The sequence below is a fragment of the Gopherus flavomarginatus genome, chromosome 25 (assembly GCF_025201925.1).
Source record: "Gopherus flavomarginatus isolate rGopFla2 chromosome 25, rGopFla2.mat.asm, whole genome shotgun sequence".
Lineage (NCBI taxonomy): Eukaryota > Metazoa > Chordata > Testudines > Testudinidae > Gopherus > Gopherus flavomarginatus.
Window position 1 is genome coordinate 941639 of NC_066641.1, and position 27364 is coordinate 969002.

Below are 27364 nucleotides of genomic sequence, written 5' to 3' on the forward strand. Positions count from 1 at the left end.
GTAGATGGGCCAGCAGATAACCAGAAACCAGCACATTTATTGAGACTTCATAGATCAGAATCAGTATCTCAAATTGCAGCCAAATGAGGATCCACTGTCCTCTGTGCTCTATTCAAGAAGCACCGCCAAGTAAGGAGAGCACCATGGTGTGCTACCTGCAGTTTCCGAGCGTATGTGGGAAGCATATAAGACAGCCCACTGAGAAAGTTGGCCATTGTATTTCTAGGGAGTTTATTGCAATGTAGTGAACCTTGTAGTTAAGGTTATAAAATTGTTGTGGCCTGGGCAGGGACTCAGGAGGCCTGGATTCCATTTCCTGCTTGGTGACCTTGGTCAGGTCGCATCCCCTTTTCTGTGCCTCAGTTTTCCCATCTGTAAAATGGGTATAATGGTACTGATTTTTTTTTTTCTCCTCCCCCATAAAGCACTTTGAGAGCTCCTTATGAAAAGCACTAGATAAGAGCTAGCTGTTCTTATTTGCTATTTTTGTATGCTAATGAGTTTTTGAAACATTTACCTTCTGGACAGAATCTTTCAATCCTGTGTCTTAGCCCAAAAGCATATGTTTTTGGAAAGTTTCATCCAGATTCCCTTAGCTGTTTATGAGTTATGAAAGAGTCAAAGACATCCACTTTTCACACACACTCTGGGAGACATTTTTGTGCCTTTGAACATTTCCAGCTTTGTTTTTAAAAATGAACAAAAAGACCCACACTCTTTTGCCGTGACTTTTACCACCAGCTGAAATGTGAGCTGAGACCAAGGACTAGTGTCATCATTACATTTTGGGGGGAAATATTTGAAATCTGTTGGTTTTGATTAACCAGTGAGGGGAATAAAGAAGCTCTGCCACTTTGTGGCTCCCCTGCATCTTTCCCTGCCTAGAGAAGGTGCTGGGCTGCTGGTGGAACAATGTACATGAAGGAACTTGGTCATTGAAATACCACCTCCCTCCTTGTACCTAGTTCAAGAAATGCCTTCACCTTTGGAAAAGAACCAGCTGGTTTGGCTGCATTTCACAGTATTCTGCGCATTTTACTTTTTAATTGCTTTCAGATAATTGAGTTTGTGTGGCCATTGTGACTATCCAGTTGGGACAGCAGAAAATGGTCTCCAGAGAAAAGAGCAGCAAAGATGGGAGCTCCTCTCCCATTCTTGGAGGGGAGAGGTAGTGCTTCATGAGAGATGGAGCCCAGCCAGGGATCCCGTCCCATAGAGCAGGAGTTCTCAACCTTCCTCTTTGAGGCTCTCCCCCTCAACGCGCTATTAAAAACTCCATGGCCCACCTGTCCCACAGCAACTGTTTTTCTGCATATAAAAGCAAGGGCCAGTGTTGGGGGAAGCAAGGAGGGCAGTTGCCTGGGGTCCCACATCATAGGGGGCCCTGCGAAACTAAGTTGATCAGGCGGGTGGTAGGACTTCGGGACCCAGGTGCAGTCCCGCGTGGCAGATCTTTGGCTATCTGCCTGGGCCGAAGCGAGTCTAATGCCAGCCGTGCTTGGTGGACCCCCTGAAATCTGCTTGTGGCCGCCTGGGGGTCCCCGGACCTAGGGCTGTCCTTAGGCATACGCAGCATACACGGCTCCATAGGGCACCCGAAAATTTGAGGCATCCCTTGGTCTTAGTGTCCACCCATCTGCCTCTTCCTATCCCTGTTCTGACCCTTCCTGCAAGCACCCACCACAGCTGGCTGCTGCAGCCTGGTGAATCTCCTCAGGAGGGGATCTAGTGCTTAAAAGTGAAATAGACTTCCAGCCTGCCAGACATATTAGCACAACATTGAAACTGTTAAAGAGCCAGTCAAGTGGTAATGAAGCCATTTAACTGGTATTTAACCCTAGGTATATACTGTCAGTTTCTGAATTTACCGACAAAAACAGTTGTGAATTACTGTAGTGAAAACATTATCTAAAGTTTACTCAGAACATGTTAATCTACAGGACCTTAGTTTAAAATTTGCTTTAAAAGTATGTTCTTAGTGTGTTACTGAGATGATAAAAGCACATCTCTAAAAAATCCTTGCATAGATTTTTGGAAGCACAATCTGAGTATTCATCTTTAGCCTTAAATGCTTGGATCTTCAGACATCCCGTTTTTTAAATAAATCCTTCAAAAGACCCCCCTGATCTAAAATACACATGCGAGCCTGGGCTGCAATCAGGCATGGGGCACCAGTTTAATATTACTATACAGGCTCCCATAAATCCTAAGGACGGCCCTACCCAGACCCCTGGTTCAGAACCACTGCCGTAGAGGTACTGTGGCAGCATTTCCACATCAAAATAGTTTTGTTTTCAAGAGTTTGGGCTTTTGATGCAAATCAGTATTTTCCACAGAAAACAGATGCTTTTTGCGCACAACCAGAAATCATCCAACCCCTGTTTTCCGGAGAAAGACAGTTTTGACTGAAAACTTCCAAGAAGCCCTATTTTTTTTATTTTAGAAAGAGACATGAGATGCAGTCGGTGGCGAGGAATGTGATGTCTCACTGCACAGGTCAAGGGACAGAATACTGGAAAATGCAAGAGTTAAGGTTCCCTTCTGTGCATGCCTATCTCAGCTTCTGGCCCATCCTGGGGCTGCCTCCCTCCTCCCTGGTGTGCTGCATCTCCTGACCCTCCCTCTGGCAGTTTCCTGAAGTGCATCTCCACCGGCTGTACATTGCAATGCTCTCACAAGGCAGTTGTTAACATGTTCTGTTCTTTCCTTCCCTAGAAACATCATTTTAGAGCTGGAACAGTTAAGTTTTATCAGCACTGACGTGGGGCGCTGCCGTGCCTGGTTAAGGCTTGCCTTGAACGATGGCCTCATGGAGTGTTATTTGAAGTTACTGCTACAGGAGAAGTCCAGGCTGCCTGAATATTATCAGACATCAGCCCTGCTGCTGGATGCAGAGGAATGTGAATTTCTGCTTAGCTTCTTGCAGGGGTTAGCTTCCCTGACCTTCGAACTGTCCTATAAATCAGCAGTTTTAAATGAATGGACTGTAACTCCCTTGTCCCTGTCTGGTCTGTGTCCTGTTTCGGAGCTTCTGGAGCATCTAACATCCTCTAGTTCTGAATCCCAGAGAAAGGAGTCCCTGGGTTTGGTCTCACGTTCTTCGGGGTCTGATGATATTGAAGTTCAGCGCAGCATATTGTCCCTCAGTAAAAATGAGGACCAAAGTAAACTTACGTGCTCCACACTAAGCCTTAACACTACAAGTTCATCCCAGCTGTCCTCCAGCCTGGGCTCTGATGGCATCCTGCAGGCCAACTGCACTACAAGTCCTGATAGATGTGAGGAACCCCTGTTGTGTGACTCTGATTTAGGGGCAGCAAACGCAGAGGATTTAGACAGATCTCTGCAAGAGTAAGTATCTGAGAATGCTTTTTGCTGAGGGTTTCTTAACCCTCCTCTTTACCCCGCGTTTCATCCTCTCTCTCAAACGCAGAAAACCTACCATTCTCCCCTTCACATGCCTTCCCCAAACCACTATCATTTCCCTCATGGGGTGTGGAAAGGCAAAAGGAAAGCATGTTACAAGGCTTGGCTGAAGTCTTCCTGCCAAGTAAAGTGACTGCAGCCCAGAGCAACTGAAATCTATGGAAGGTAGGTGCCTAAATACCTTTGAGGATGTAGGCCTGCCTGGTGATTGACTCCTGGCTAGTACCCTTGTCTCCTCCTGTAGGAGCCCAGAGATATAACGTCTCCCAAACGTTCAAGCAGCTATTTTGAGGCTTTATGAGGAAAACAGATTTCTAATTTCTCCAGTAACTTAAAGGAGCTGCAGTGTTTGCAGCCTGTAAACAGTTTGTTGTTTGAATCCTTCTTTTGATTTAGCTATGTAGAACTCCTTGCCTGTCAGGACAGAGACGAAACCAGAAACAGCTGGACCGCAAATGTTTTCACTGTCACCATACAAATTAAAAGGGCGTTGTCTCACCTAGAACTAAACAGTCTGTTTTTGTCCTGGCAAACACGCTCTTGTTGAGTTTGGTTTTAAAATGGGGCTGTGGTCAGTAAAGTCACTCTGTGACTATTGTCTTGTCAGCTATGTTTAGATTTCTGACGAAAGGCAACAGCCCTGCAGAGCCAGCATGACTACAGCAGACCAGCGTTTGATTCGATTCTACCTCATGTGATTGCCCTGATTAACAACGTTGTCACCCGGTTTTAGATTCCAAAAAAACCTTTCATTTCTTGAGATTATGAGAACCCATTTTGATTTGATTAGGTTAATGATGGAAAGATTTTTGGTTTGAGGTTATGCTGAGATCAGAATTGAGAGCAAAGGAGCATGAAACAGTCTCTTGACTGACCAGAGCATTGCTACTAATTGCTTTTTACAGCTCTGAATATTTATTTTTTTTGGAAATTTGACACACAAACCATAGCTAGGCACGTGCTTCATGATCAAAGCAGTCATGCAAAATTGCAGTATGTAATCCTAATACATGTGCAGAGCTCTCTTCTGGGTAGGGTGACCAGATGTCCCATTTTTATAGGGACAGTCCCGTTCTTTGGGACTTTTTCTTATATAGGTGCCTATTACTCCCCACCCCCGTCCCGTTTTTTCACAGTTGCTATCTGGGGGACTGACAATAAATAGCAGTTAAAAGTACTGACTCAGGAGTGGTTTAAAAGCAAACTCCCAAGTATATTCAGGATATAAATAGTTCGAAGGAAGCAGCCCAACTCTCTCGCTGAGCTGGCTTTGAACACTATGGTATAGAAAGCAAATTATTTTTACCTGACCATTTATTTTTCTTATAAATGTGGTGACTACCATGAGTGAATGAGGAGCTCTCACATTTTGACTTGGAGAGGCCATTCCATGACTGTGCAGAAAACCCCTTTTTCCAGTCTTCAGGCTTGACTCAGAAGCTGTACATCATGCCTCCTCTCCAGTAAATTCTAACATGTATGTGCAGGGCTAACACACAGCAGTTTATCATAATTGGCAACCATAGACAAGCAAGATGCTGTGATGTCACAGGGTCTGGATACACAGTACCTTCTAAAGAGGAAGATCAAGGAATGTTAGGGAACGTGTAGTTTGACTGGTGCAATGGCAGCATTTCTGCTGCTGCTTGGGACTCCAGGTTTCCGAGGTGATGGAGGGCGAACAGCCTGAAGAATTGATGTTCTGGCTCCAGCACTTCATCCACCCCAGCAGTTTGGTAGCTGGTATCTATCTCCAGCTTTGTAATTTGGTAGCTCTGCTTCACCCTTCCAGGAGCTCTAGTCACCCGTCACTGGCAGCTTTTAAATCAGGATAGGTTGCTTGTCTAAAATAAATGCTCTAGTTCAAACAGAAAGTAAAGGAAGTCCTGGGGCCTGTGCTGAGCAGGAGATCCGAGTTGATGATCACGATGGTCCCTTCTGGCCTTAGAGTCTATGAATCAAGTATAGTGGATTTATTAGAACCTAGACAATGGCCTGGGGTAGATCATTTCAAGCTGTACAGTACTTCAGAGGCTAAAACCCTGAGGGGACTTATTTTTGTAATCACATGACCTCTGGGAACCAATGATGTCTTGTAGCAGATTTTGTTCAGTCTATTCTCTTTTTTTTTAATTTGCCTAAACTTTGTTTTAAGGGTATTGTCTGAATTCAGCAAAGTACAGCAAGTCTCTGAACCTACAGAAGAACCGCTCCTTCCTAATGTATTGGTGCCTGCCCCGTTGCAGCCCGCACTTCCTCCTGCTGTCTCCAGAGCCTCTCACCTGCATTTAAATGTAACAGCGGAGAGCACTCTTTGTTCTGCACCGCTCCCTGGCACAGATAACCCACAGTCCATCTGTGTGGACGATCTAGCTAAAGCCAGCAAGATATCAGATCCTCCTTCACATGTTACAGGAATCCAGTTGTTGTCTCAGCCAATCATAACACACAGTGGTGCAGCAGACAAAGATTCATCCCAACAGCTTTACATTATTAACCCAGAAGATAAAGATGGAACCAGTAAGATAAATGGTCATAAGGAAAGCCAAGAGGATCTCAGCCCAGTGACAGAATGCTTTCTTTCACCAGAAACAGCTTGTCCAGTAGGTGTTACAATTATTTTTCCATGTTTTTCGCAGCTAATCAAGTGGGGGAAGTGGTTAGGAAGCGTAAAAAGAATGTTATGTAGAAGACAATGGGGACTTCCAGGTTGCTGTTCGTTTTAAGTTAAGCCCCATATACAGTGGGTTTTGGTCTCCTTGTCACTCTGATACTAATCAAGAATACTGCTATATGTGATACATATGCACAGGTTCACTACAGAGTTGCACTGAAAAATGTTCCTTGCTCCATACATACATTGCTGTAGCTGAAAGTCACGCTGCTGCACTAGGCTTTGGAGAAATCAGTACTAATTAAATTACCTGGCAAATGCATCACCAAAAGCTGTCAGAGCTAGGCAGTCAGATAAGAGCCCTGCACGCATTAAACACCTACGTGAAAGGGTGGCTGGATTTTCCAATGGGCTCCTCACACAGTAGCTTCCATTGGTCTTGGTGAAGGGGGATGGACTTCCCTATTGTTCTCAATGGAAGGTGCTGAGCCCTGCTGAAAATCTGGCCCTAGATTCTTTGCAATTTGAAAGAACAGTCTGAGAACTAGCATTCCACAATGGTAAGTGACAAGAGAGTTTCTCTTGATTTGTGGTCCTAAGGGGGAAAGCCAAGCAACGACTGACCACAGAAATAAAGCTCTGCTTGCCAATGGAAAAGTTCTGCTAGGTGTTGCTACATGCAACGTCAGACATCTGGCCACAGAGGCCAGTGCAGGATCATTCTCTCCAAGGCTCAGTCTAGTTTAAATGTCTCGAGTGAAGTGGTCCCACTACTTCTGTTGGCTGACTGGAATAATGAGCTAGATTTCACTGCTCGGATATGTTTCCTGATATTCAGGCAAATTGTGCTTTGCTTAATTCCATCTCATGACTCATCACTATATCCTAATGCTATTACCATATATCCTTAAACCATCCTAAACAATTTCTCTTGAGGATATCTACTCCTTTAAAATGCTCAGTGACCATATTACCTATTTTGCCACTTGGTTGTAGTTTGGTTGATCTATTCGTAACCTCTGGATAGCAGCAAGAAATTCCATCATGCTTAAATACCTTTTATTGTCTTGCATGAGTCATTCCTGATTCTAGAATAAACATAATCTTCCTGTTCATTGTGTATCTTAGGGCTGGCTGCCGTGTGTTTGGGGATTGTCCCTTTACCAAACAGAAGGGACAGTGGTTTTTCCCAAAAAATAAGTGAATAAGATTTAGCTCATGGTCAAATCATAAAGAGTTCTTGAAAATTAGATGGAACAAATTAGCAGTGATCATTATATTAGAGCAGCTGTTAAATTGTGACTAAGGAATTGGTGGAAGATATCACCCAGTTGAACAACTCAGAGCTAATCATTGTTTCTTATCATGAATTGAAGAGTCTGTCTATGAAATGGAGAAGTGTCTAATCCAAGGGAATAGGCTTAAACTAGTCTGGAGCAGATGTCTGGGGTTATTGTTCTAGGGTGCCTATAGCTGCTTGCAGAACTCCGAGAGAGGTAGGTGCCACTCCACAATACTGATAGAAATTTGCTTCAGGATGGGTTCAAAGTTAATGAGAAAACAACATATATATCCCCTCCCCCTCCCCCCCCCCAAAAAATATAGTCGTCTTAGTTCATGTAAAGATTCAGAAGATCAGACTAGCAGTGCATGCTCTTTCGTTCCCTTTTTGGCTGAGTCCTTTTCCTTCTCGTGCACTTTTAACAGTAGCAAAAGTCCTCTTTGCCAGATGCATTAAAATAGGAGGTGCTGGAACAAACTGGTCAATTAAAGAGCAGCACATTACTAGGACCAGATAGTAGAGCCCTGAGTTCTGAAGGAACTTGAGAGCAGAGCTGCTGACCAGAATGTGCATCTCAAATTTACCTGTGATACTGGAAGGTAGCAAATATACTACCTTCCTCTTTAAAAAAACATGCTAACAGTGATCCTGGGCATTACAGTGATTAAAAATAGAATTTTCAAATGCCTAGATTAACATGAGAGGACAGGGACAAACAAACATGGCTTCTATTAATGGAAATTGTTCTTCTCTAATCCACTACAGTTTGAGGGCATCCACAAAACAGAAGATAAAGGAGAGCTGGACAAATTCAGACTGGAAATAAGCTGTAAATGTTGAACAGGGTGGGTTCATCATTGGAAGAATTTACCAAAGGTTGTGGTGGATTCTCCCTCACTGGGAATTTTTACATCAAGATTGCATGTAGGAATTATTTTTTCACACAACACGCAGTCAACTGTGGAACTCCTTGTCAGAGGCTATTGTGAAGGCCAAGACTATAAAAGAGTTCAAAGAAGAACTAGATAAGTTTATGGAGAACAGGTCCATCAATGGCTATTAGCCAGGATGGGCAGGGAGAGTGTCCCTAGCCTCTGTTTGCCAGGAGCTGGGCATGGGCGACAGGGGATGGATCACTTGATGATTCCCTGGTCTGCTCATTCCCTCTGGGGCACGTGGCACTGGCTGCTGTCGGAAGACAGGATACTGGGCTAGATGGACTATTGGTCTGACTCAGTGTGGCCATTCTTCTGTCCTTATTTCTATTTTTAAAGAGCTGGTCTAGTTTAAACAGGAATTATGTTGGGGAATTCTACAGCCTGTATTATACAGGAGGTCAGATTAGAGGATCAAGTGGTCTCTTTTGGCGTTGGAATCTAGGGATCTAGGTAATTTTTTTGGGCTTCAAAAAGCCACTTGGGCTGCATGAGTTTAACTGAGGGCAGTTCTTGATCTTGCAGTTGTAGTTAACTAGAAGTGTTTTACATCATTAAGGTAAAGTACAAGAGCAGAAACATAGCTCAACTGAGGAGCAAGTATGTAGAAGCAGCTCAGCCTGGATGCAAACTTAATGCAAGCACCTGTTGTAAGAGCTCTGCAGCGCAGCACTAAGGGAATGGGGTCAGGGGAAAAGGTTGCCTAGTGTTGCACATTTAGAAGCAGCAATGGCCAGATGTAGGTGGTGTCTCATTAAGTGTTTTGTGATGGTGGAAATGGCAGCTACAAAATTAGGTCTCTTTGGTGGATCCCTTGGGGTGAATAGGAGGATGCTGAAAACTTCCCACCCTGACCTCCTGGTGAAGAATCTTGTTCAGTTAACTGCATTGACCAAGGAGAGAGAGCTTGTCATGGCCATGCACTAGGGTAGGACTGACTAACTGACCAGTCATTAGATACAGAGAGCTGCTAGTGCAGCTTACAAACATTTGTAACTCATTAAAAGGTAAATATAAATTATTCTTGATTTTGTAGGCAGTTAAACCCTGACCCTTTATGTATTTATGTACCTGCTTCTTTTTATACATGTGAGCAGTCCCACTGCAGTTAATGGTTCCACTCGTGTGTCAAGTTAAGTGTGGATATGTTTACAGGATTCTGGCCTAAGTTCAGTAATATTTCAGTTCTTTTTTTAAATAGAAAAGAAGGAACTGGATATCAGAAGATGATTTCTACAGGCCTTCTCCAGAAGGGAGCAGTAAAGGCCTAACTGATTCTTATGGGTCCTCTCTTGAGGGGGCCAGAGAAGGCCAGTCCACAGAACTGATCAGTGCACTTGATTTGGAGGGACCCTGCTTATCCTCTTCAAAGACTGGGAAGCCCAAGCCATCCCCTGACCAGGAACAAAAGGGCTTCCATGTTGTTCATCGCAGGCAGATCGGTATGTGCATTCCAACCAAGAATGGTCCAGTTGGGAAATGGTACCTATATACTGGAGAGAGCTGGAAGTCAGTTTGTTCTTCCTAGAAACTACCTGGCAAACTCTCATTGTGAGAGAAGTGGTTTACACCACATTATTCTGATCAGACCAGTTCTGAGCAGGTTTAGATGACACTGTTAATAACAACAGGGCCAGTAGTGGCCGCCATGTTTGGGCTCCCAGTGTTGCTGAGCCCACATTAACAGTGACTGGAAATACTTAGAAAATTTCTCTAGTGTAGACAAGCTGTAAGGATGCCATTCACCCCCATGGCTCACATGTGTAGTCACTGGCGCCAGTGCAAAGTGCAGGCAGTTACAATTCTCATTGAGGAGTTTTTACACACTCGTTTTGCACTGGTGTCAATGCAAGGTGCACAGCAATGGAAAATCAGGCCATTATCTAACAGATTCGGCTATTGAATATTTTTAATGCTGTTTATTTGCATGCTAGTGTGAATTGTTTATTGGCTTTTCTCTGCTTTGTCTACATATTCTTCCCGGTTTCATGGAAATGCCTTGTCTTCCCAAAGGTCTTTCCAATCCGTTCCGAGGCCTCTTGAAGCTGGGCAGTCTGGAGAGGAGGGGAGCAATGGGCCTCTGGAAAGAGTTCTTCTGTGAGTTATCCCCACTGGAGTTCCGCCTCTTCCTGGACCACGAAGAGCGGATTTACAGTGAGAATTACTCTCTGCTGCGATGCGAGTCGCTGGGGCTGGTTCACAGTGATGGCCGGTTTGAGCTGGTGTTTTCTGGTAAGAAACTGTGCTTACGAGCTCCTTCCCGAGACGAAGCTGAGGACTGGCTAGACAGGATACATGAGGCTCTACACAAGTGTCGGCCTCAGCAGGAGGAGGAATGGGAGACACTTGACTGTCCAGAAGACGACCTTGAAGAACACACAGTCGGAGTGTTGCTCAGTGACTCAGCTGCTTTGCTTCATTACAACAACACAGCTGGAAATGCCTATGATTGGACGTCTTCTCTTGCACCAGAATTAGATGCCATTAAAGAATCGGTTCTTTATATGGATGTAGATAAAGCTTGGGCTCCTTTTATTTTTTCCTTGTCGTTAGAAGCTTTAAAATGCTTTAAAGTAAAAAACCATGAAAAAATATTAAGCAATAGCTATGGAATAGAGACAATCCAAGACATTCTTCCCGACACAAGTCTTGGTGGGCCTGCGTTTTTCAAGGTGATAACCTCTAAAGCCATCTTGAAGCTGCAAGCTGAGAGTGCTGATGCCGCCGCAGCATGGAGGGGGCTTGTTCGCAGAGTATTAACCTCATATCTCGAAACTGCGGAGGAAGCACTGACACTTGGTGGCAATTTGGATGGGAATTCTCAGGCAATCTTGAAAAACACTGTAAAGGAAAATGGTTTTTTCTTACAATATCTGGTGGCCATCCCCATGGAGAAAGGACTGGACTCCCAGAGTTTCATATGTGCAGGTAGGTACATGTTGGCTTTGATTTGCTCGCTCACTTCAGCCTCTGCTGGAGAGGCCAGGACTGTGTTAATGGGGCATCACAACTGAAAGTCATGGCTATGACCTGTGGGATAAACTTGGGCAAATCTTGAGGAATACGTGCATGTTCTAAAGGATCAATGTTCCAGTGACAAATAATTTAACTTTAACAGCTTTATATTACAGGTGTGACAATCTTCTTAGGTAAAACATTCATTTAACCACAAACAAATACCTCCTAATATACGAGGTCATTTTGATTTAATAGGATAACAATAATTGATTTCTGCATAAAGCTTAATTTGCTCTTTCTTTAATGTGGTAAGTTGATTAAACTTGAAAAATCCCCTTCAGAATTCTCTGTCACTCCTATAACGTTTCCTGTGCCCTGTGTGTTTTTCAGCACTTCCTTTTAACTCCCGTTTTATCTTTCCCACTCAGTCTCTTACTATCTTGGGTGCGGTTATTCATTTCTGAAACTTCAGTTCCTTCTGTCCTAATAACAGAAAACAGATAGCTCTTGCTAGGCTGAGAAGCCGCAGACTGAGTGTTTTGCAGTGCCAGCCCAACTTCCTGTCTCTGCCAGGTGGAACAGCCTCTGTCTGAGCTTTGCTTTCCTCTGTCTTCAGTCATTTTACAACCCTTGAAACTGGCCTGATTGAGAATCTAGATTTTTCCATCCGGGCTTCACTTTGCTGTATGCCACTTGTGCTCTCTCAGGAGCAGCTTGTAGCCCATCTGAACTACCACAGGTTGGAAGAGAAGGATAGGAGTCTAGAGAGGCACCCTGGCTCTCAGCCATCTGTAGCATTAGACTCTGCGCATACAGTCCAAGGCTCTTGCTCTTCTTGCAATACGCTCTTCTCTCCACGTGCTGAGAGCTGTACACAGCAGCCTGTTCAGTCAGGTGCTGCTCCCATGTTCACTGACCCTAGCAAGGGTGAGTTGTTCCCCTTTGACACGCACAGCCACTTACGTGGGATGTGACTAGCAAGAAGAAATCGTCACCCAAGGTCTCACCAAAATGGACCCGGGGGAAAGCTAGGTCCAAGAATTCGGTTTATCTGGTTTCCATTGGCTCCTTCTAAATGTTTCTACATCCCTGGCTGAGCCTGGACATTTTTTTTTTTTATCTAGCCACAGAGAAGACTGTGTGTCAGCTTTACTAACTGGTCACATCTATGGAAATAAGTCCCACATTTTTAACAGCTTTCAGAGTGGTAGCCGTGTTAGTCTGTATCCGCGAAAAGAACGAGGAGTCCTTGCGGCACCTTAGAGACTAACAAATGTATTTGAGCATAAGCTTTCGTAGGCTAAAACCCACTTCATCGGTTGCATGCCATGGAAAATAGATATACACAGCGAACATGAAAAATGGGTGTTGCCATACTAATTATAATGAGAGTAATCAGTTTAGGTGGGCTACCATGATTATCACTGCAAAAGTGTTTTTTCTCCTGCTGATAATAGCCCATCTTAATTGATTACTCTCATTACAGTTGGTAAGACAGCACCCATTTTTTCATGTTCTCTGTGTATATGTATCTTCATTGGATGCATGCGATGGAAAATACAGTAGGAAGTGGGTTTTAGCCCACGAAAGTTTATGCTCAAATACATTCCTTAGTCTCTAAGGTGCCACAAGTACTGCTCATTCTTTTACATTTTTAACAGTGAGAGTAATTATCTATTGGAACAACTTATCAAAGGTCGTGGTGGATTCTCCATCGCAGCCATTGCATCAGCAAGGAAGGATTCTGGTCCCTGTTGCTGCGTTGGCTCTGCAGGGCTAAGAGGAGTAAGACATAGTCAGATCGTATTCGGATACAGCCAAGGAACAGATCTGTTAGCAGCATAGTCACTTTTCAGAGTAGAACCACAGTTCAGGGAGGCAGTAAAACACCAAATGTTACCAAATACAAATGTTGCCCCCTTTAGTTTAATACTATTTCACTCTCACCTGATCTAGTTCATTCTCCATCAGAACATTCAAGCCCAGCAACAGGCAGCTTCTTGGTCGGCTACAAATTGAATGGATTCCATTTAAAATGTCAGCCTCCTTTGATTCTAGTGACGACAATGCCAGGGCACTCCTGGTAGATTGCTTCTTAGGCCTGTGTCAAGAAGCTGCAAGAGGGAGAAGAGTTGACACTGGAGACACCTGACTGCTGGGCCACTCTCTCCCACACCATTCCCTGCTTGCTGAGGAGCTGGCTGCAAAGGCAACCAGTGAGAATTGGGGGCCCACACCTCAAGTAGACAGATCCCTGGGAGCCCATGGCCTGTCTGCTTTCCCCCATGGCTTCCCAGAGAACAGCTTTCTCGCTAAGCAGATTTTTCTTTGTCCCTAGCTGGTCATGCCAGACTAAGGCTATGTGTACACTGCACTTTCATCAGTAAAACTTTCGTTGGCCAAGAATGTGAAAAAACACACCCCTGACTGACAAAAGTTTTACCGACAAAAAGTGCCATGGACAGCACTTTGCTGGCAGGAGATGCTCTCCCACTGACAAAGCCACTGCCCCTCGTTGGGGCTGGTGTTATTTTGTCAGCAGGAGAGGTCTCTAGATATGGCCTGAGACTCTGCCCCATCCTTCTCTTTCCAAGAAGTAGTCTCACTACAATAGTATGCATGCCTCAGTAGTTGTAGTCGGTCATTTTCCTTATTGTCTTGCTGCTCACTATTTGATTTTATTTATTTTAGTTGTCACGTTTTTTTTTTTTTTCTGTAACTGCTTTGGTCAGCAGGAAAACTTTGGGGAAAACATCATAGAACTTTGATTTCCTATCTCCATCATCTGGAGAGGATATACATTACCTACTGTTCGCACTGCCCCACTATAGAGCAGAAAAAAATCTAATCCACTGGGAAGTACACTCTTCTTCCTTTAGCAGATCAATTGTCACTATTTCTGGATGCTCTCTCTTTAAATCTCCCTTCCCTCCCTCCGATTTGTTACTTTTTCTGGTTTCATCATCTCATTTTCTCTGGACCTTTCTTTAGTCCTGCACCACTGTGCTGCCCTGTAGTAATTAGAGAGGTGCTCTGCAATGTGGTTCCATACATAGCCAAACGTCCCAAGGGCTGTGCTGTTTGGACCCATCTTCAGAAGTGAAGGGGGAGAGTTGGGGAGTGTTTGTTGCTCTCTCATTGTTCAATCTCTCTTTTTTTAAGGTTGCTCCAGACAGATCGGACTCAGTTTTGTGAAACCCAAACTTTGTGCATTCTCTGGCCTCTATTACTGTGACAGCTGCCATCAGGACGACGAGTCTGTGATTCCATCGCGCCTTATCCACAACTGGGACTTGACTAAAAGAGTAGTAAGTCTATGGATGGGCCAGGCAGTCTGAAAAGTGACTATGCTGCTAACAGATCTGTTCCTTGGCTGTACCTAATTCTTTAATGATCCCCCCTGCTCAGCGGAAAGGCTGATATAATCCTGGGGGGGTAAAAATGGGGCAGCAGTGAGTAGAAGCAAAAGGTGATTTTTACCCTGGTGTATGGCATTGGTGACACCAGTACTCGAATATTGTGTGCAGTTCTGGCATCCATGCTTGGAAAAGGATGTTGAAAAATTGAAGAGGGGGCAGAAAAGAACTGCAAAAATAATTTGAGGGCTGGACAAAATGCCTGACACTGCAACACTGGGGGAGTTCTGTCTGTTTCATTTTCAAAAAGATCAGGAGGTGAATTTATTACACTGTGTAAAGTATCTTCACAGGGAGAAAATGCCAAGCACTGAAAGGCGCTTCAGTGTAGTAGGGAAAGGCAGAACAGGAACCAGTGGCAGGAAATTCAAGCCAAACCAATTCAAATTAGAAATAAGACATTTTTTAACAGGGAGGGTGATTAACCTTTGGAACAAGCTGCTACAGGAGTGGTGGATTCTCCATCTTTTGGAGTCTTCAGATCAAGACTGGATGACTTTCTGGAAGATGTACTTGAGTCATGATGAAATTCTCCGGCCTGTGTTATGTGGAAGGTGCAACCATCTTATGGTCCCTTCTGGCCTTAAAATCTATGAATCAGCACTTTTGGTGCCCAGTCAGTGACTGTTTCTTCCTCCTCTGTGTTTTCCTTTTAAACTTCCTTTGCAGATAGGCAGTGATCCAACACCCATTGGAGTAACTGGGACCTCTTTCATAGATTTCAGAGTGCTTTGACTTGGGTCCCTATCAATGCTTGTTTTTTCTATATTTTAGGTTTGTCGACAAGCTTTAAAATTTCTGAATCAAATCCGCAATCAACCTTTAATTAATCTGAAGTTGGTGAACGAAAGCCTGTATGCTCACGTGGAGAGGATGAGTCTTATCTGTAGAAGCAGAGAACGGCTGAAACTACTTGGCGATTACCTTATAATGTGTCGCAGTGGGGCCCTGAAGGAGCTTAGCAAACGGTGAGGCCCTTCTCTAAGAATTCCCAAGCATCCTAACTTTATGGCAAGGCCGTGATCAATCCTGAACCCCAATTTGCCTTCCTCCCAACCTTTGCTTGATTCATCTCTCTCTCTCTCCTCCCTCTCTTCTGTCCTTTTCCCCAAACTGGGAGAGGCAGCACCTTCAGTGCAAATCTTCAAGTTGATCTGCCAAGGACATGAGGTGCTAGCTAGTCCATAGCACCAAGTGATCCAGCCCTGGGTCCAAGGAGAGGGTCTGTCTAGTTCTGGAGCTCAGTAACTCTCTGGAGGAGACTGAATTAAATGAACTCATGGGAGCTAGAAACAGCTGAGTTTTAATCCTGACTCTACTACCTGCCTGCCTGTGTGATTTGAGGAAGTAACTCATCCTTTCCCTTACTCCCTTATAAAATGGAGATGATATTTACCCACATCATGGGAGTTGGGGAGGATTTGCTAATGCCTTTATAGTCCTTGGAAAGCATGAAATGCCAGATAAGTGCTAGCCATTGTCCTGCTAGCCACCCTCTGCCTTCCAGCCAGGCCCATTTCATCAAAACAGTGGGTCAGAAATCACCTCCCTTCTTGAACTGAATAAGACAGAAAGCTGCGGGTCCATACATACCTTTAACACCGTGGCTTACCCTGTGCTCCTGCCTTCATTAGATAGGGTCCTGTGCATTGTTCTCTGCCAGCTTTTGCTTTCTTAGTACCCACCCTCTGGCTGTCCTGGAGATGGGCCCTGCTGGTGCAGCTACTACTGGGGCTTGCCATATAGGGCATGTGTGATATGCAAACTCAGCCCCCATCTAAAGCTCATGGCACCCTTGTGCATACATTAAAAAAATTCCTGAATCAAATCTGCAATCAGCTGTTACTCAGGGCTTGGCTACACTCGAAACTCCAAAGCGCTGCCACAGGAGCACTCCCGTGTCAGTGCTTTGAAGTGCGAGTGTGGTCGCGGCGCCAGCGCTGGGAGAGAGCTCCCAGCTCTCCCAGCGCTGCAGGTACTCCACCTCCCTGTGGGGATTAGCTTACAGCGTTGGGAGCTGCGCTCCCAGCGCTGGGGCACTGTTTACACTGGCGCTTTGCAGCGCTGTAACTTGCTGCACTCAGGGGTGTTTTTTCACACCCCTGAGCGAGAATGTTGCAGTGCTGTAAAGCGCCCGTGTACCCAAGGCCTAGGTCTGAAATGGGTGAATGTAAGGCTCCCTCACTCACCGCGGGGGGAGGGAGGTCCCTGGAGGGCCGTGATAGCCTGTCTCTGGTTCCCTGAGTGCCGGGCCTGCTGGGGCTCTGGCAGCCAGCAAACGAGCAGTCTTACATGTAGGCTGGGGCCTGGGCCTTCAGGGCTCAGGCAGCCTGCAAACAAACAGTCTTAGAGGGAGCTGGAGCTACTTCTGTTCACAGAGCCCCTTGCAGAGGAATGGGGGGCCAGCAACCTTGCAGGCTCTCCCTACTCCACTGTGTCCCAGCCCAGGGCCCTGGCAGGGGCAGAGTCAGCTGCCCCAAGGTTGGTGGGGATCCAGCCACAACACGCCAATGCTGGGGTTATGGGCTTCGCAGCCAGCCCTACGGTGGCTGCCCCTGGGTCACTTCCTGCCTCCCCTGGGGTGGATACCTCCGGCGTCCAGGCATCATCTGACTCCCCTGGGTAAACAGCAGCGGGCACTCCAGGCCAGTCGTCGTCCACGTCTGGTGCGTGGACCGGGCTAGGCGGGGGATCGGCCTCAAGCTGCTGCAGAACCAGTGGGACGTCCTTCCCCTCCGCAGGTTTCCCCCCGAATGGGCTGCGGGTCTGGTCTTTTATACTTCCGGCCCTGCCCCTCTCCTTCCAGCTAGCGGGGCGGGGAGGTTTAGGCTCCACCCTCCCAGGGGCGTGTAAGGCTCCCTCACTCACCTTGGGAGAGGGAGGCCCATCCGCCTCACTACAGTGAACAAAAGCCCGTATGCTCACATGGCGAGGATGAGTCGAAACTGTAGAATCAGAGAACAGCTGGAACTACTTGGCAGGATGTGTAAAGTAAAAATGAAACAGAGTGGCACCTTCTCTCTCCTCCCCTCCACACACCCCATCTGTTCCCCAGTCCTATGACAAGTGCAACTTAGCAGCCCTCTGTGCACTGCCCCACTGCAGCAGGCCCACCCTTGGTGTTTGTCACCTCTGGTAGTCTGATCACATCTCATCAGAGTTGGCATTTTCCTTAAAGCTCCAGCTCTTGGAATCCTGTGATTGCATGAGTATCTCAACTTTATTGTTTAAAGTTTCTAGCCCACCTGGCAGAGGAAAAAGCTGGAAAACATGACCCTGAAACACTTGAGCTAAAAGACAAATTAAAAAGATCCCAAATTATTTTTTTTTAAATCTTCTGATTTTTAAACCAAGCTGATGATTTTAAGCAGCCTGAACTATGACTTTTGGATGCTTGCGACTGGCAACACTCCCTCAGCATCCTCAAGCCTTTGCCAGTGCCTGCCCAAAGAGATGGGCTTTCCAGTGATCTCAAAGGACAATAAACAGGAGCCATGCTGACCCACTGGGAGCAGACCACCCCAGAGGAAAGGGACCCTCACTGAGTGCTCTGCCAATAGCCCTCCTCCCAGTTCTGCCGAGGGGCATCAAGAGCAAAGCCACTCCTGATCACAGCTGTGGCAGGTCAGGAGGTCCCAGGCTGTTGGATGTCGGAGAATGGTTGTTTCTCACTGGTTAACTTGCTTTCTCCAACTCCCACTAACCCAGTGAGGTCCTTGGGACTGTTTTCCTCTGACTTCTCCTTTGGAATTTAATGGGAAGTTCTTGTAGCTTTTGTTCTTGTGACTCAGCAAGTTTTGAGCAGAGCTCTCTCAGCCAGCTTGCTCTGTGGTAGAATGGTGTTGGAAGGGCTTTGTGATTTTCACTGTTTCCATCTGCTGTTTAGGAGTTGTTCTACATCAGTTCTGGGCCTGTGTGTTAAGAAATGTGGGAAAGAAATCATGATAAGAAAATACCATCTTGAACCAAGGCAATCTCCTAGCTTGAGAGGAAACAGCTGGGTAAAATGATATAATAAATATACTCTCTGACCATCTCTCAGACCATTTTTAATGTAGAGGTAATGGGAACAAAATCTGTGATCAATAATAGCAAAGTCAGATTTGCAGTAGTTTTTTTCAGAGTCTACGTCATCTGTTTCGTGTCCACCTCGAAGTCTGTTACAGCCCTGGTGAAATGTGTCTGACGTTTTTTGTTTTGTGTTTGTTTGAAGACTTGATCATCGGGACTATCTATTGGAATCACCCCATAAATACAGTGTAACTGATCTGAGACAGGTAAGAGCTTTTACTGTGTCACCGATGAAAATGTTTTGGTTTCTCTGCATGGAAAGGAAGCTGAAACTGACACTTTTTGCTACTTACAAAGGATCAAACAACTCACTTTGTACCTTTAATTCCTTTGCTCAGAGCATCTCTCTCACTGTGAATCTGTGCCTGTATATAGGGTACAGGCATATGGTGTTCAGTTCTGTGTATAATACGTAAGGCTACGATTTAGTCATGCCAATTTTTAGTAAAAGTCATGGACAAGTCACAGGCAATTCTGTACTATATAAATACCCTTTACTAAAACTTAGGTGCTCTGTGGGGTGCTGCTGCTGCTGGGGGGTTGGGGTGCAGCTCGGAGCCTTGCTACTGCTGCGCCGGGGCCAGCCGCCCAAGCAGTGGCCAATGCAGCTGTCCACCTCAGCTGCTCAGACAGCCCTGGGGTCAGCCGCACTGGCCACTGCAGAAGTCAGGGAGATCCTGGAAAGTCACCAAATCGGTGACTTCTGTGACAAGCCCCCAGCCTTATTAATATGCACCTAACCTGAGCTCTAGTTGCATGTAATATTGATCCAGGGTTAACATATAAATGACACAGTCACAGGGTTCACTCATTGTTTGCGGTGCCTCCTGCTGGCCATCCTGGGGATTAGTTCCACCAGCATGCACGCTCCCTCCGCTGGTGTCTTCCCATGTCTTGTCTCATCCTGCTACCCCACTCACTGCTGGACCTGCAGCTTCCTCTTCATGGCTTGGCCCTCCAGCCTGGTCACAAAAATCCCCCCCTTCCAAAGAATCCAGAGGCCTTCCAGACCCTGCTGTCAGGGTGGCGTCTCCAGCGCCTGTGCCACTATCCAGTGGCTGATAGGGCAACCCAGGCCCGCCCTCTACACTAGATTCCAGCCAAGGGACCCTAGAACAAGGAGCCATGGCCTATATTTCCTTAGTCCTCACTGCTGTTTCCCTGGGCTTCTTCCTACTCTACTGACTTCCCCCTCTCTAGATTTACCAGGTTCTTGACTCCCTCCACTCAGAGAATGACTGCAACCTGCCTTCCTGCAGCCTCCTGCCTGCAGCCAGCTTCATGGCTATATGCTGGCTCTGCCTGTTCTGCACAGCTGAGCCTACTCCTAATTAGTGGCCAACTCCCTGGCTCCTCCTCCAGGTGCACCCAGGGGAGTTAATTGGCCTGCCTAGCCACCTTAACCCCTTCCAAGCCAGTGTGGGCAGATACACCACGTACACCCAACTTCAGTCCAAACCCGGCACTTCTCCCACCCCTCCCGTACAAATAAAGGATGGATAGGCTTCAGGGCATGCCCTGACAGGCAACAGACACCGGGTCTGTCGCCTAAAGCATGAGGAGAAAGTTCCAGAGTTTTGGACCCTCCATTTGGAATACTCTGGCTGCAGCCCCAGCTTGACCATATCTGAGGAGTTCATGGGCAAAATGCAAGGAGGGATGGCGTGTCTCTAAGGTGCACCGGACTCAAACCATAACACGTTTCTTCCACCAAAACTGCACTCAGTGATGGTAGGTGTCTGTGTGAACGTGAGAGGCCCTGCTACAGCCTCTGGGGCTAAGTCACCAGCCAGATTTTCTCATTTCAAAACTGGCCCTTTGCTGTACACTGAATCCCAACAGATGCTGGGATTCAACCTCCGTTATTCCTATGGTCAAATCTTGGGACTGTAGCAAAAGCACCTAGGTGATGGGACAGACTGCGAGCGAGGGAGTCTGCTTGGTAGTCAGGAACCAAACTAGATAAATCTGTATTGTTCTGCATCAGCAGCTGGAATTGCATCCAGAGCCAAAAACGAGACAGTACAGCCTTTGGGATAGTTATGCCTGTGACTCTCACAGCTACATCTTGCACTAAAAGACTAGCTCCTCAGAGAGCACAGCCGGAATCTCCTCTGGTGACCTGCCTATCAGCAGAGAAATGGATAGTCACCTTCCCAGGCACAAATATTCTTGGCCACTGACGTCACTGGATGCCAGAGAAGAAATCAAGGGTCCAAAACTACCCTTAACTGTAACTTCTTGGGCAGAGGGAAAGTGCCTTGTTCACTAGGCCAAATGCCATCACTGCCCATACCCTCCAGATGGCTCTCTGCCCACCAGTGCCATCTCTGTCTTTTCTCCACTGAGGTTGCCCACATCCAAATCCTTATCCCAGCAAGGTGCTAGGGGTGCAGTTCAGCCAGCACACAGCTCTGCAGCAGTTAAATCCCACTTCTGCCTTGACTCACAGCTGAAGTGGGACGTAGCTGGCATATAGTCCCTCTGCACCATCGGAGTACAATGAAAAGGTGTTTTGGAACCCACATATCAGTTGTATGCAGCCCGCATCACAATCTTCCCCAGCAGCCTCACATGTGCATGGAACAGGAGAGGTGATAGAACGGATCTCTGCATATCCACAGACCAGAGCAGTCTTGGAAAAAGGAGAGACGCACACCAGAGAAAACTCAGGCTATGCAGGATGGACCTGACAACGGCATACCCGTATTGCTACAGTTATGCCACTGTAAGATCTCCCGTGCAGCTGCTTTGCCAGCAGGAGAGAACTCTCCTGCCGGCATAATTAAACCACACCCAACAAGCAACATTAGCTGTATCTCCTGCCGACGCAGTGCTGTCCACACCAGCATCTTAGTCAGTGAAACGTATTACAGCTAGGGGCTCGTTTTCACACCCCTGGCCAGCACCAGTTTTGCAGACAAAAGTGCTAGTGTAGATAAAGCCTTAGTTTGACTCTGCTCCTAGCAGAATTTGCAGGCCTGGCCGTCAGTAAAACACTTTTTCACTTGCAAATTGAGCAGAAGTGCTCTGGAGTCCCCCAGACCTGGTATGGCTGGACGCAGTCACAGTATTAGTCACCTTCTGAGTGCGGCCATATTTTGAAACAACACTATCTACCAGTGTATGCGCCGCAGTAGCTCGAGGTTGCACAAAGAAGCTGCACAGCAAGAACCCACACAGACAAATTTCCCTAATGTTATTTTAAGTTTTCTCTGTTCTGCAGATAGCCGATGGCATATTTGAAGTGTACCTGCAATCTCTGATCCAGTTTGCTTCCCACCATGTCTATAACTGTGACCTCTGTACCCAGCGGGGCTTTATCTGTCAGATTTGTAACCACAGCAGCATCATTTTCCCCTTTGAGTTCGACACAACCACCCGGTGAGTGAAGCTTTTCCATTGTAACTTCCTGTCATGGGATATTTAGTGTGGAAGGCCCAGGAAACTCCTGACTGGCTTTGTCAACTCTTTCTCGTGCAAAGGAAGGCTGCAGAATCGAGCTGTTCAGAGATTTGATAGGAAGCAGGTTTTGATGTAGCCTGTCTGTCTATCTTAGGTACTTTTCTGATCCCCAGAACTGTAGTATTCGAGTGCTTCAGAATCTTTAATGCATGTACCCCTGGGAGGCAGGGCAGGGCTATTATCTGTATTTTACGGGTGGAGAACTGAGACTGAGCCCTGGGCTATGCTAAAAAATTAAGTCAACAGAGCTACCTCACTCAGGGGTGTGAAAAATCCACATCCCAGCAGCATAGTTAAGCTAACCTAACCCCAGGTGTAGACAGCATTAGGCCAACGGAAGAATTCTTTCATTGACCTAGCAACTGCCTCTCGGGGTCGTGGAGTAACTACGCCAGTGGGAGAACCCTTCCTGTCAGCACAGGTCACATTTACACTGCAGCGCTGCCCCTGTACCCTTTCAAGTGTAGACAGGCCCAAAGGGACTCACCCAAGGTCACACGGAGGCTGGGCGGAGCAGGGACATGAACACAGGTCGCCTAAGTCCTAGGCTAGTGTCCAAAGTACTGGGCCATCCTGTCCTCTCCTGGGAAAGAAGATGGTGACTAGAGAGCTGCCTGTGCTGAGAACACAGGCCTAGTATTGGGCTCCTGAGGCCACACCTAGGCTCCTAAACAAGTGGCCTGGCTCTCAAAAGTGCTGAGCAACCCAGCAGCTCCTATTGGCTCCAGGGTGCACAGGGAGCTGTAAGGGAGTCAATGCCCTAAATTCCCAGACAGGGGGTTCAGTCCTGCAAAGTGCCCTGCAGGGCTCTGGCCCTGATCCACTTAAGCACATGCGTAATTTTAATCATGAGTTATTCTATTGATGCACTTCTGAAGGTTACAAATGGGCTCAAAAATAATACTGCAAAGATTGGAATGTCTTTTTATAAATTGGTGGGCCGCCCTCGCCAGGGACACCATGTTCAGTTCTGATCACCCTGTTAGAACCAGCTATAGCAGGAATAGGAGCTCAGAGGCAGGGGATTCGAGGCCCAGAGAGATTTCCAGATGGTGAGCGTGAAAAGACTAGTGCTCTAGTAAATGGACAAAGAAAATAGTGAGTGGTCTGAAATGCTTCCCTGTGAAGAGAGCGCGAAACTGTTGAAAGCAGAGATGACTAAGGGGACAAAATCCTGACTGGAGCCAAGACGGGAGACAGCACGCTCCTGTTTACCCTTTCCTACAATCCAGGAATAAGGGACTGTCAGTGAAAACGAAAGGTAAAATGGTTAAAAGGAAGCATTTGTTTACACTATGCGTAATTAACCTGTGGGACTCAGTGCCACTGGATATCATCAAGGCCCAACACCTGCGCAGGTTTCGGAAAAGGATACACTTACATTAACAGCGCATGTCTGCAGCTCTGGTAGCTAGCATTTCATGTTTTTTAAAAGTATACCTACCCTCCTTCGAGGCCTGATCCAACCACTAACTGCCCAGGACCAGGGGAAGAGGTCTTCCGCCACTGGCAGGTTATTCTGTAATTGTCCAGTGCAAGATTTCTTGTGCCTTCCTCCTAAGCAGCTGGGGCAGCATTTAGAGATGGGACACTAGCCTGGCCATTGATACGCTCTGGCAATTCCTGTATTACTAAACTGAGCCTCATAGCCAGTCTGGAAGTTCTACAGGAGATTTGTGGGACCATGCGGGCCTAACACATCAAGACTAAGGAGTGTTTCCAGTCTGGATGTGCCTAGCAGAATGGCTTGTGATTTGTGCCCCCTCAGCCTAGGGCAGGGACTGCTCCACATTCAGTATCTAACATAAGAGCCCCAGCTGACTTTTTTCCCCATATCTTCTGACTAAGCCAGACCCACAACCAAAACATGTTGGTCCCAGGCGTCCAAGAGGAGGTGCACCACCCAGCCAGCCCTGGGGTCAGAGTGGCACATCCTGTTGACTGTGATCTAGGGCTGTTAACCTCATCCCATTGAAGAAGGCTGCTGTTGCTCTTTGCCATGTGTAACAGCTGGCTGCCGGAATCGTGTTGTATATGACTGTCAGCAGGATATGTCTCAAATGCCTCCTAACAATGTGTGAACAACGTTGTCATTTTCACGAGCGGCAGACATTTCCTGAAGCCATTCTTCTGGCAGGTGGAGGGTGCAGTCATTTCCTTTTGGCAACAACTCATTCACAAACAGTCCAGCCCCACTGGTTATTTCTACACTGCAATTAAACACCCATGGCTGGCCCATGCCAGCTGGCTCGGGCTGTAGGGCAGTGTGGATGTTTGGGCTCGGTCTGGAGCCCAGGCTCTGGGACCCCATGAGCAGGGGAGGGTTGAAAAGTGGCACGTTGGCCATGCCAACAGTCTAAGTCTGTGCCTGGGGGGCTACAAAACTTCACAGCTTCTCAGCAGGTGCCTGCTGTATCGGGGAGTTTTCGTCCACCACAATCCACTGGATTATACTTAAAGGTCCAGTTCTTGTGAGTTACACAGGTGTGAATCCGCAGAAGCCAGTGGAATTACTCTGGATGTACCCCAGCATGACGCAGAGCAGAATTTTGCCCTAGCTATTTCAGACAAGAACAGTGCTGTGTTTTTGTGGCTTCCTCACTTTAACATCAGTGCAAACGCTATTTTTCTCCACTTCCTTTGGATTTTCGCTCTGCTCTCAACACCTGGGCCGCCTGTTGTTTCTTTGGTGTGTGGAACTTGCGTCATGTGTCTGTTGTATACAGAGTAGCCCCAGATTTACAGCATCAAAGTGCTTGTCTCAAGTGTGATATCTGTTGTGTGTGAGACATTTGCATTTCACCATAACTGGTGTCATTTAAATCTAGCGTGGGTTGCCTGAGTTTGCCCTTTCAGCAAGTGTGATTTGGACATGTAAGTGGATTAGATAGGGGGACCAAAGCTAAAACAAGAACTATATAGTACTTGTATCACTGGTAGTCCTTGAACTTTCCCTCACTCTGCCCAAAATAACCAGTTAACCAGACTTTACTACAGAGTCTGTTTTTGAATAGCTTGATGCAATGCGTAATTTGCTGCTCTTTACATTCCATGTTCATTGCAGGCTCTGCCTCAGAATAGGGAAGCCTCCCAGGAATGTTCATGCCTATGCAGTGAGTCTTCCATGATCACCACCTAGCTAATCTGGCTTCTGCCAGCCCTGCAGCTTAGCAAAATCAAAACCTGGTTCGTGTTTTCTGCTCAGTCACAGAAATCAGAAGGCTTTTCCTTCCCAAGGCGTCCCCTTCTGCCCATATCAAGGGTGCCTGCAATCGCTTCTAGTGTCTCCTCTGGAGCAATGTCTGCCTCTAGCTGTCCGGCAGCACTTCCTGCTCTGTCAGATATGAGCACAGTCTGGTCCCAAGATGGAGCGGGAAGGATGTTGGGGGAGGTCATGGCTGGGCCCTTGACACAGGGAATAGAGGCAATCTTCGTTCTTACAGTCATTCTGAAATTGCTGGGTGCCCTTTGCCTGTGCTGACTTGCATTTAAAAATGAACCTTTCCTCATCACACTGCAACATCATTAGCTAGTTAAAATCGCCCAGCATCCCTCCCCCCAAAGATTTTAGCAATTCAACCTTCAATATTTTCATTTTATTTTCCACTTCTTAAGAGCTTTTTTCTGCTCTGACATTTATGTGCATGCAAAACCCTCTTCTTTCGTAGTGTTTCTCCTAATGTTCTTTTATGTGGACGCAGTAAATAACGTTCCAACGGCTGACTGCAGTCAGCTGACACCGAACTGATATGGAGGCGCGAGGCTCTCCTCCGGCTTTTCCAACTGGTGGTTGATGGAGGTAAATTATCTCCATTTCTTTGACTGATTTTTGCTGCTGGCTGGCAGAGTTCGTTTATTTGTATGTTAATATTTATGCTGCTGGCTGGTGATTGATAAGGCGAATCTTTGTCAGAGCATTTGTATGGGGTGGGAGTTATGTTGAATCTGAAGAAATAGAAATAAACTCTCGAGTTACATTCTCGCGATGTGGGGAATCTGTATTCTGCGCCCTAGGCCCAGTGATCCATGTCTTGCTGAAGAGATGATTTTGCTTTTGCTTTTCTTGTAGATGCAGAGATTGCAAAACTGTCTTCCACAAGTGCTGCCAAGACAGCATGAAATCTTGCCCCCGCTGTGAACGCCGGCAGAAATACCAGCAACAATTGCAAGCAGACATCCTCGTGGAACCAAATATGTAGTGAGCAGCTTCTCACAGATGGACTGTACACAGGGCTTTGCTCATCTGCAAACTTGTGACCTGGACACTGCAGAGGAAGGGAAAAGGGAGCGTACACCAAGTGCTATTCAGTCCTAGAAAATACATTCCTACTACTGGTTGGAGCAGCTCCTGTGTGCAGATGTTCACCAGGGTAGGAGTAGCCTAAACCATACAGTGCTATGAGGATGCCTAGGACAGGTGCAGCTCCTCATGTACAAGCAGAGGCTACTGCTCCTGTGAGTGCTGAAAAGAGAGCCAGTGAAGTAAAAGCCTGCTGGAAAAGATCAGTGACTCACAAAGTAATGGTGCTTCTATTCACACTAATCTGGTGCTGCTGATTTTTTGCTGAATGTCCTTCCCTGCAAAAGAAGTGTGTTCCATTTACTGAGCTCCACGGGTTCCCATCTTAGAGGAGATACTACTTGGGATGGAAATCTGATAGATTTCCTGTGTGTAAACCACAAGGTTTGCAGTGGCGTGCCTGTAACGGAAGTATGTTAGAGGTCTAGTTCTTTAGGATATTCGCAATACTGAAAGCCAGAATTTTTCATACATGACTTTGCACAGGAACTGCATCTCACCTGCTTGGGAAATAAGCATAGCAGCTACCTGCAGCCAAACTGCAGGGGAACTTTTCAAGAAAAACTAAAAAAAAAAAAACCTGAAGCTGACATGAAGCTCTTGTGCCTTTAGCACTTTGTCCACAGCAGCTGCTTGGTCCTGCTGTTTTCGTGCCGTGTGCCAAATGGCTGGGGTATACTGTGTAAGATGAGATGTCCAGACGTCCCCCCTGTGAGAGGAAAGACCAGTCTTTTCTGCAGAGAAACTGGGGGCTCTTCCGCCAAGGAAAGAGGCCTTTTAAATAGCAAAGCAAAAAACCCAGATCCTACTTTGTATTTCTTGGCCAATAATGAGGCTGCTACTAGATTTTATTTTCCTTTCACTCTGATATGGCGATTATTAAAGTTTATCGAACAG

The 27364-nt window shown here is 46.5% G+C and overlaps 1 protein-coding gene across 6 annotated transcripts in view; it reads left to right on the forward strand.

The window, feature by feature from the left end:
• The window catches only part of PLEKHM1 (pleckstrin homology and RUN domain containing M1), a 55861-nt gene extending 28842 nt beyond the window's left edge, over positions 1 to 27019 (forward strand). For 4 of the 6 annotated variants that reach the window (XM_050935063.1, XM_050935061.1, XM_050935060.1 and 1 more), the window contains 9 exons: positions 2716 to 3351; positions 5582 to 6029; positions 9459 to 9699; positions 10271 to 11185; positions 14378 to 14523; positions 15406 to 15599; positions 18845 to 18908; positions 21929 to 22086; positions 26237 to 27019. In XM_050935063.1, the coding sequence (XP_050791020.1) occupies positions 2716 to 3351; positions 5582 to 6029; positions 9459 to 9699; positions 10271 to 11185; positions 14378 to 14523; positions 15406 to 15599; positions 18845 to 18908; positions 21929 to 22086; positions 26237 to 26366 (2932 nt within the window). In that variant the 3' untranslated portion in view covers positions 26367 to 27019. Of the gene's footprint in view, positions 1 to 2715; positions 3352 to 5581; positions 6030 to 9458; positions 9700 to 10270; positions 11186 to 14377; positions 14524 to 15405; positions 15600 to 18844; positions 18909 to 21928; positions 22087 to 26236 lie in introns of those variants that run through there. The other 2 variants (XM_050935064.1, XM_050935066.1) reach the window with 2 other exon arrangements.
• The last annotated feature ends 345 nt before the right edge of the window (positions 27020 to 27364 follow it).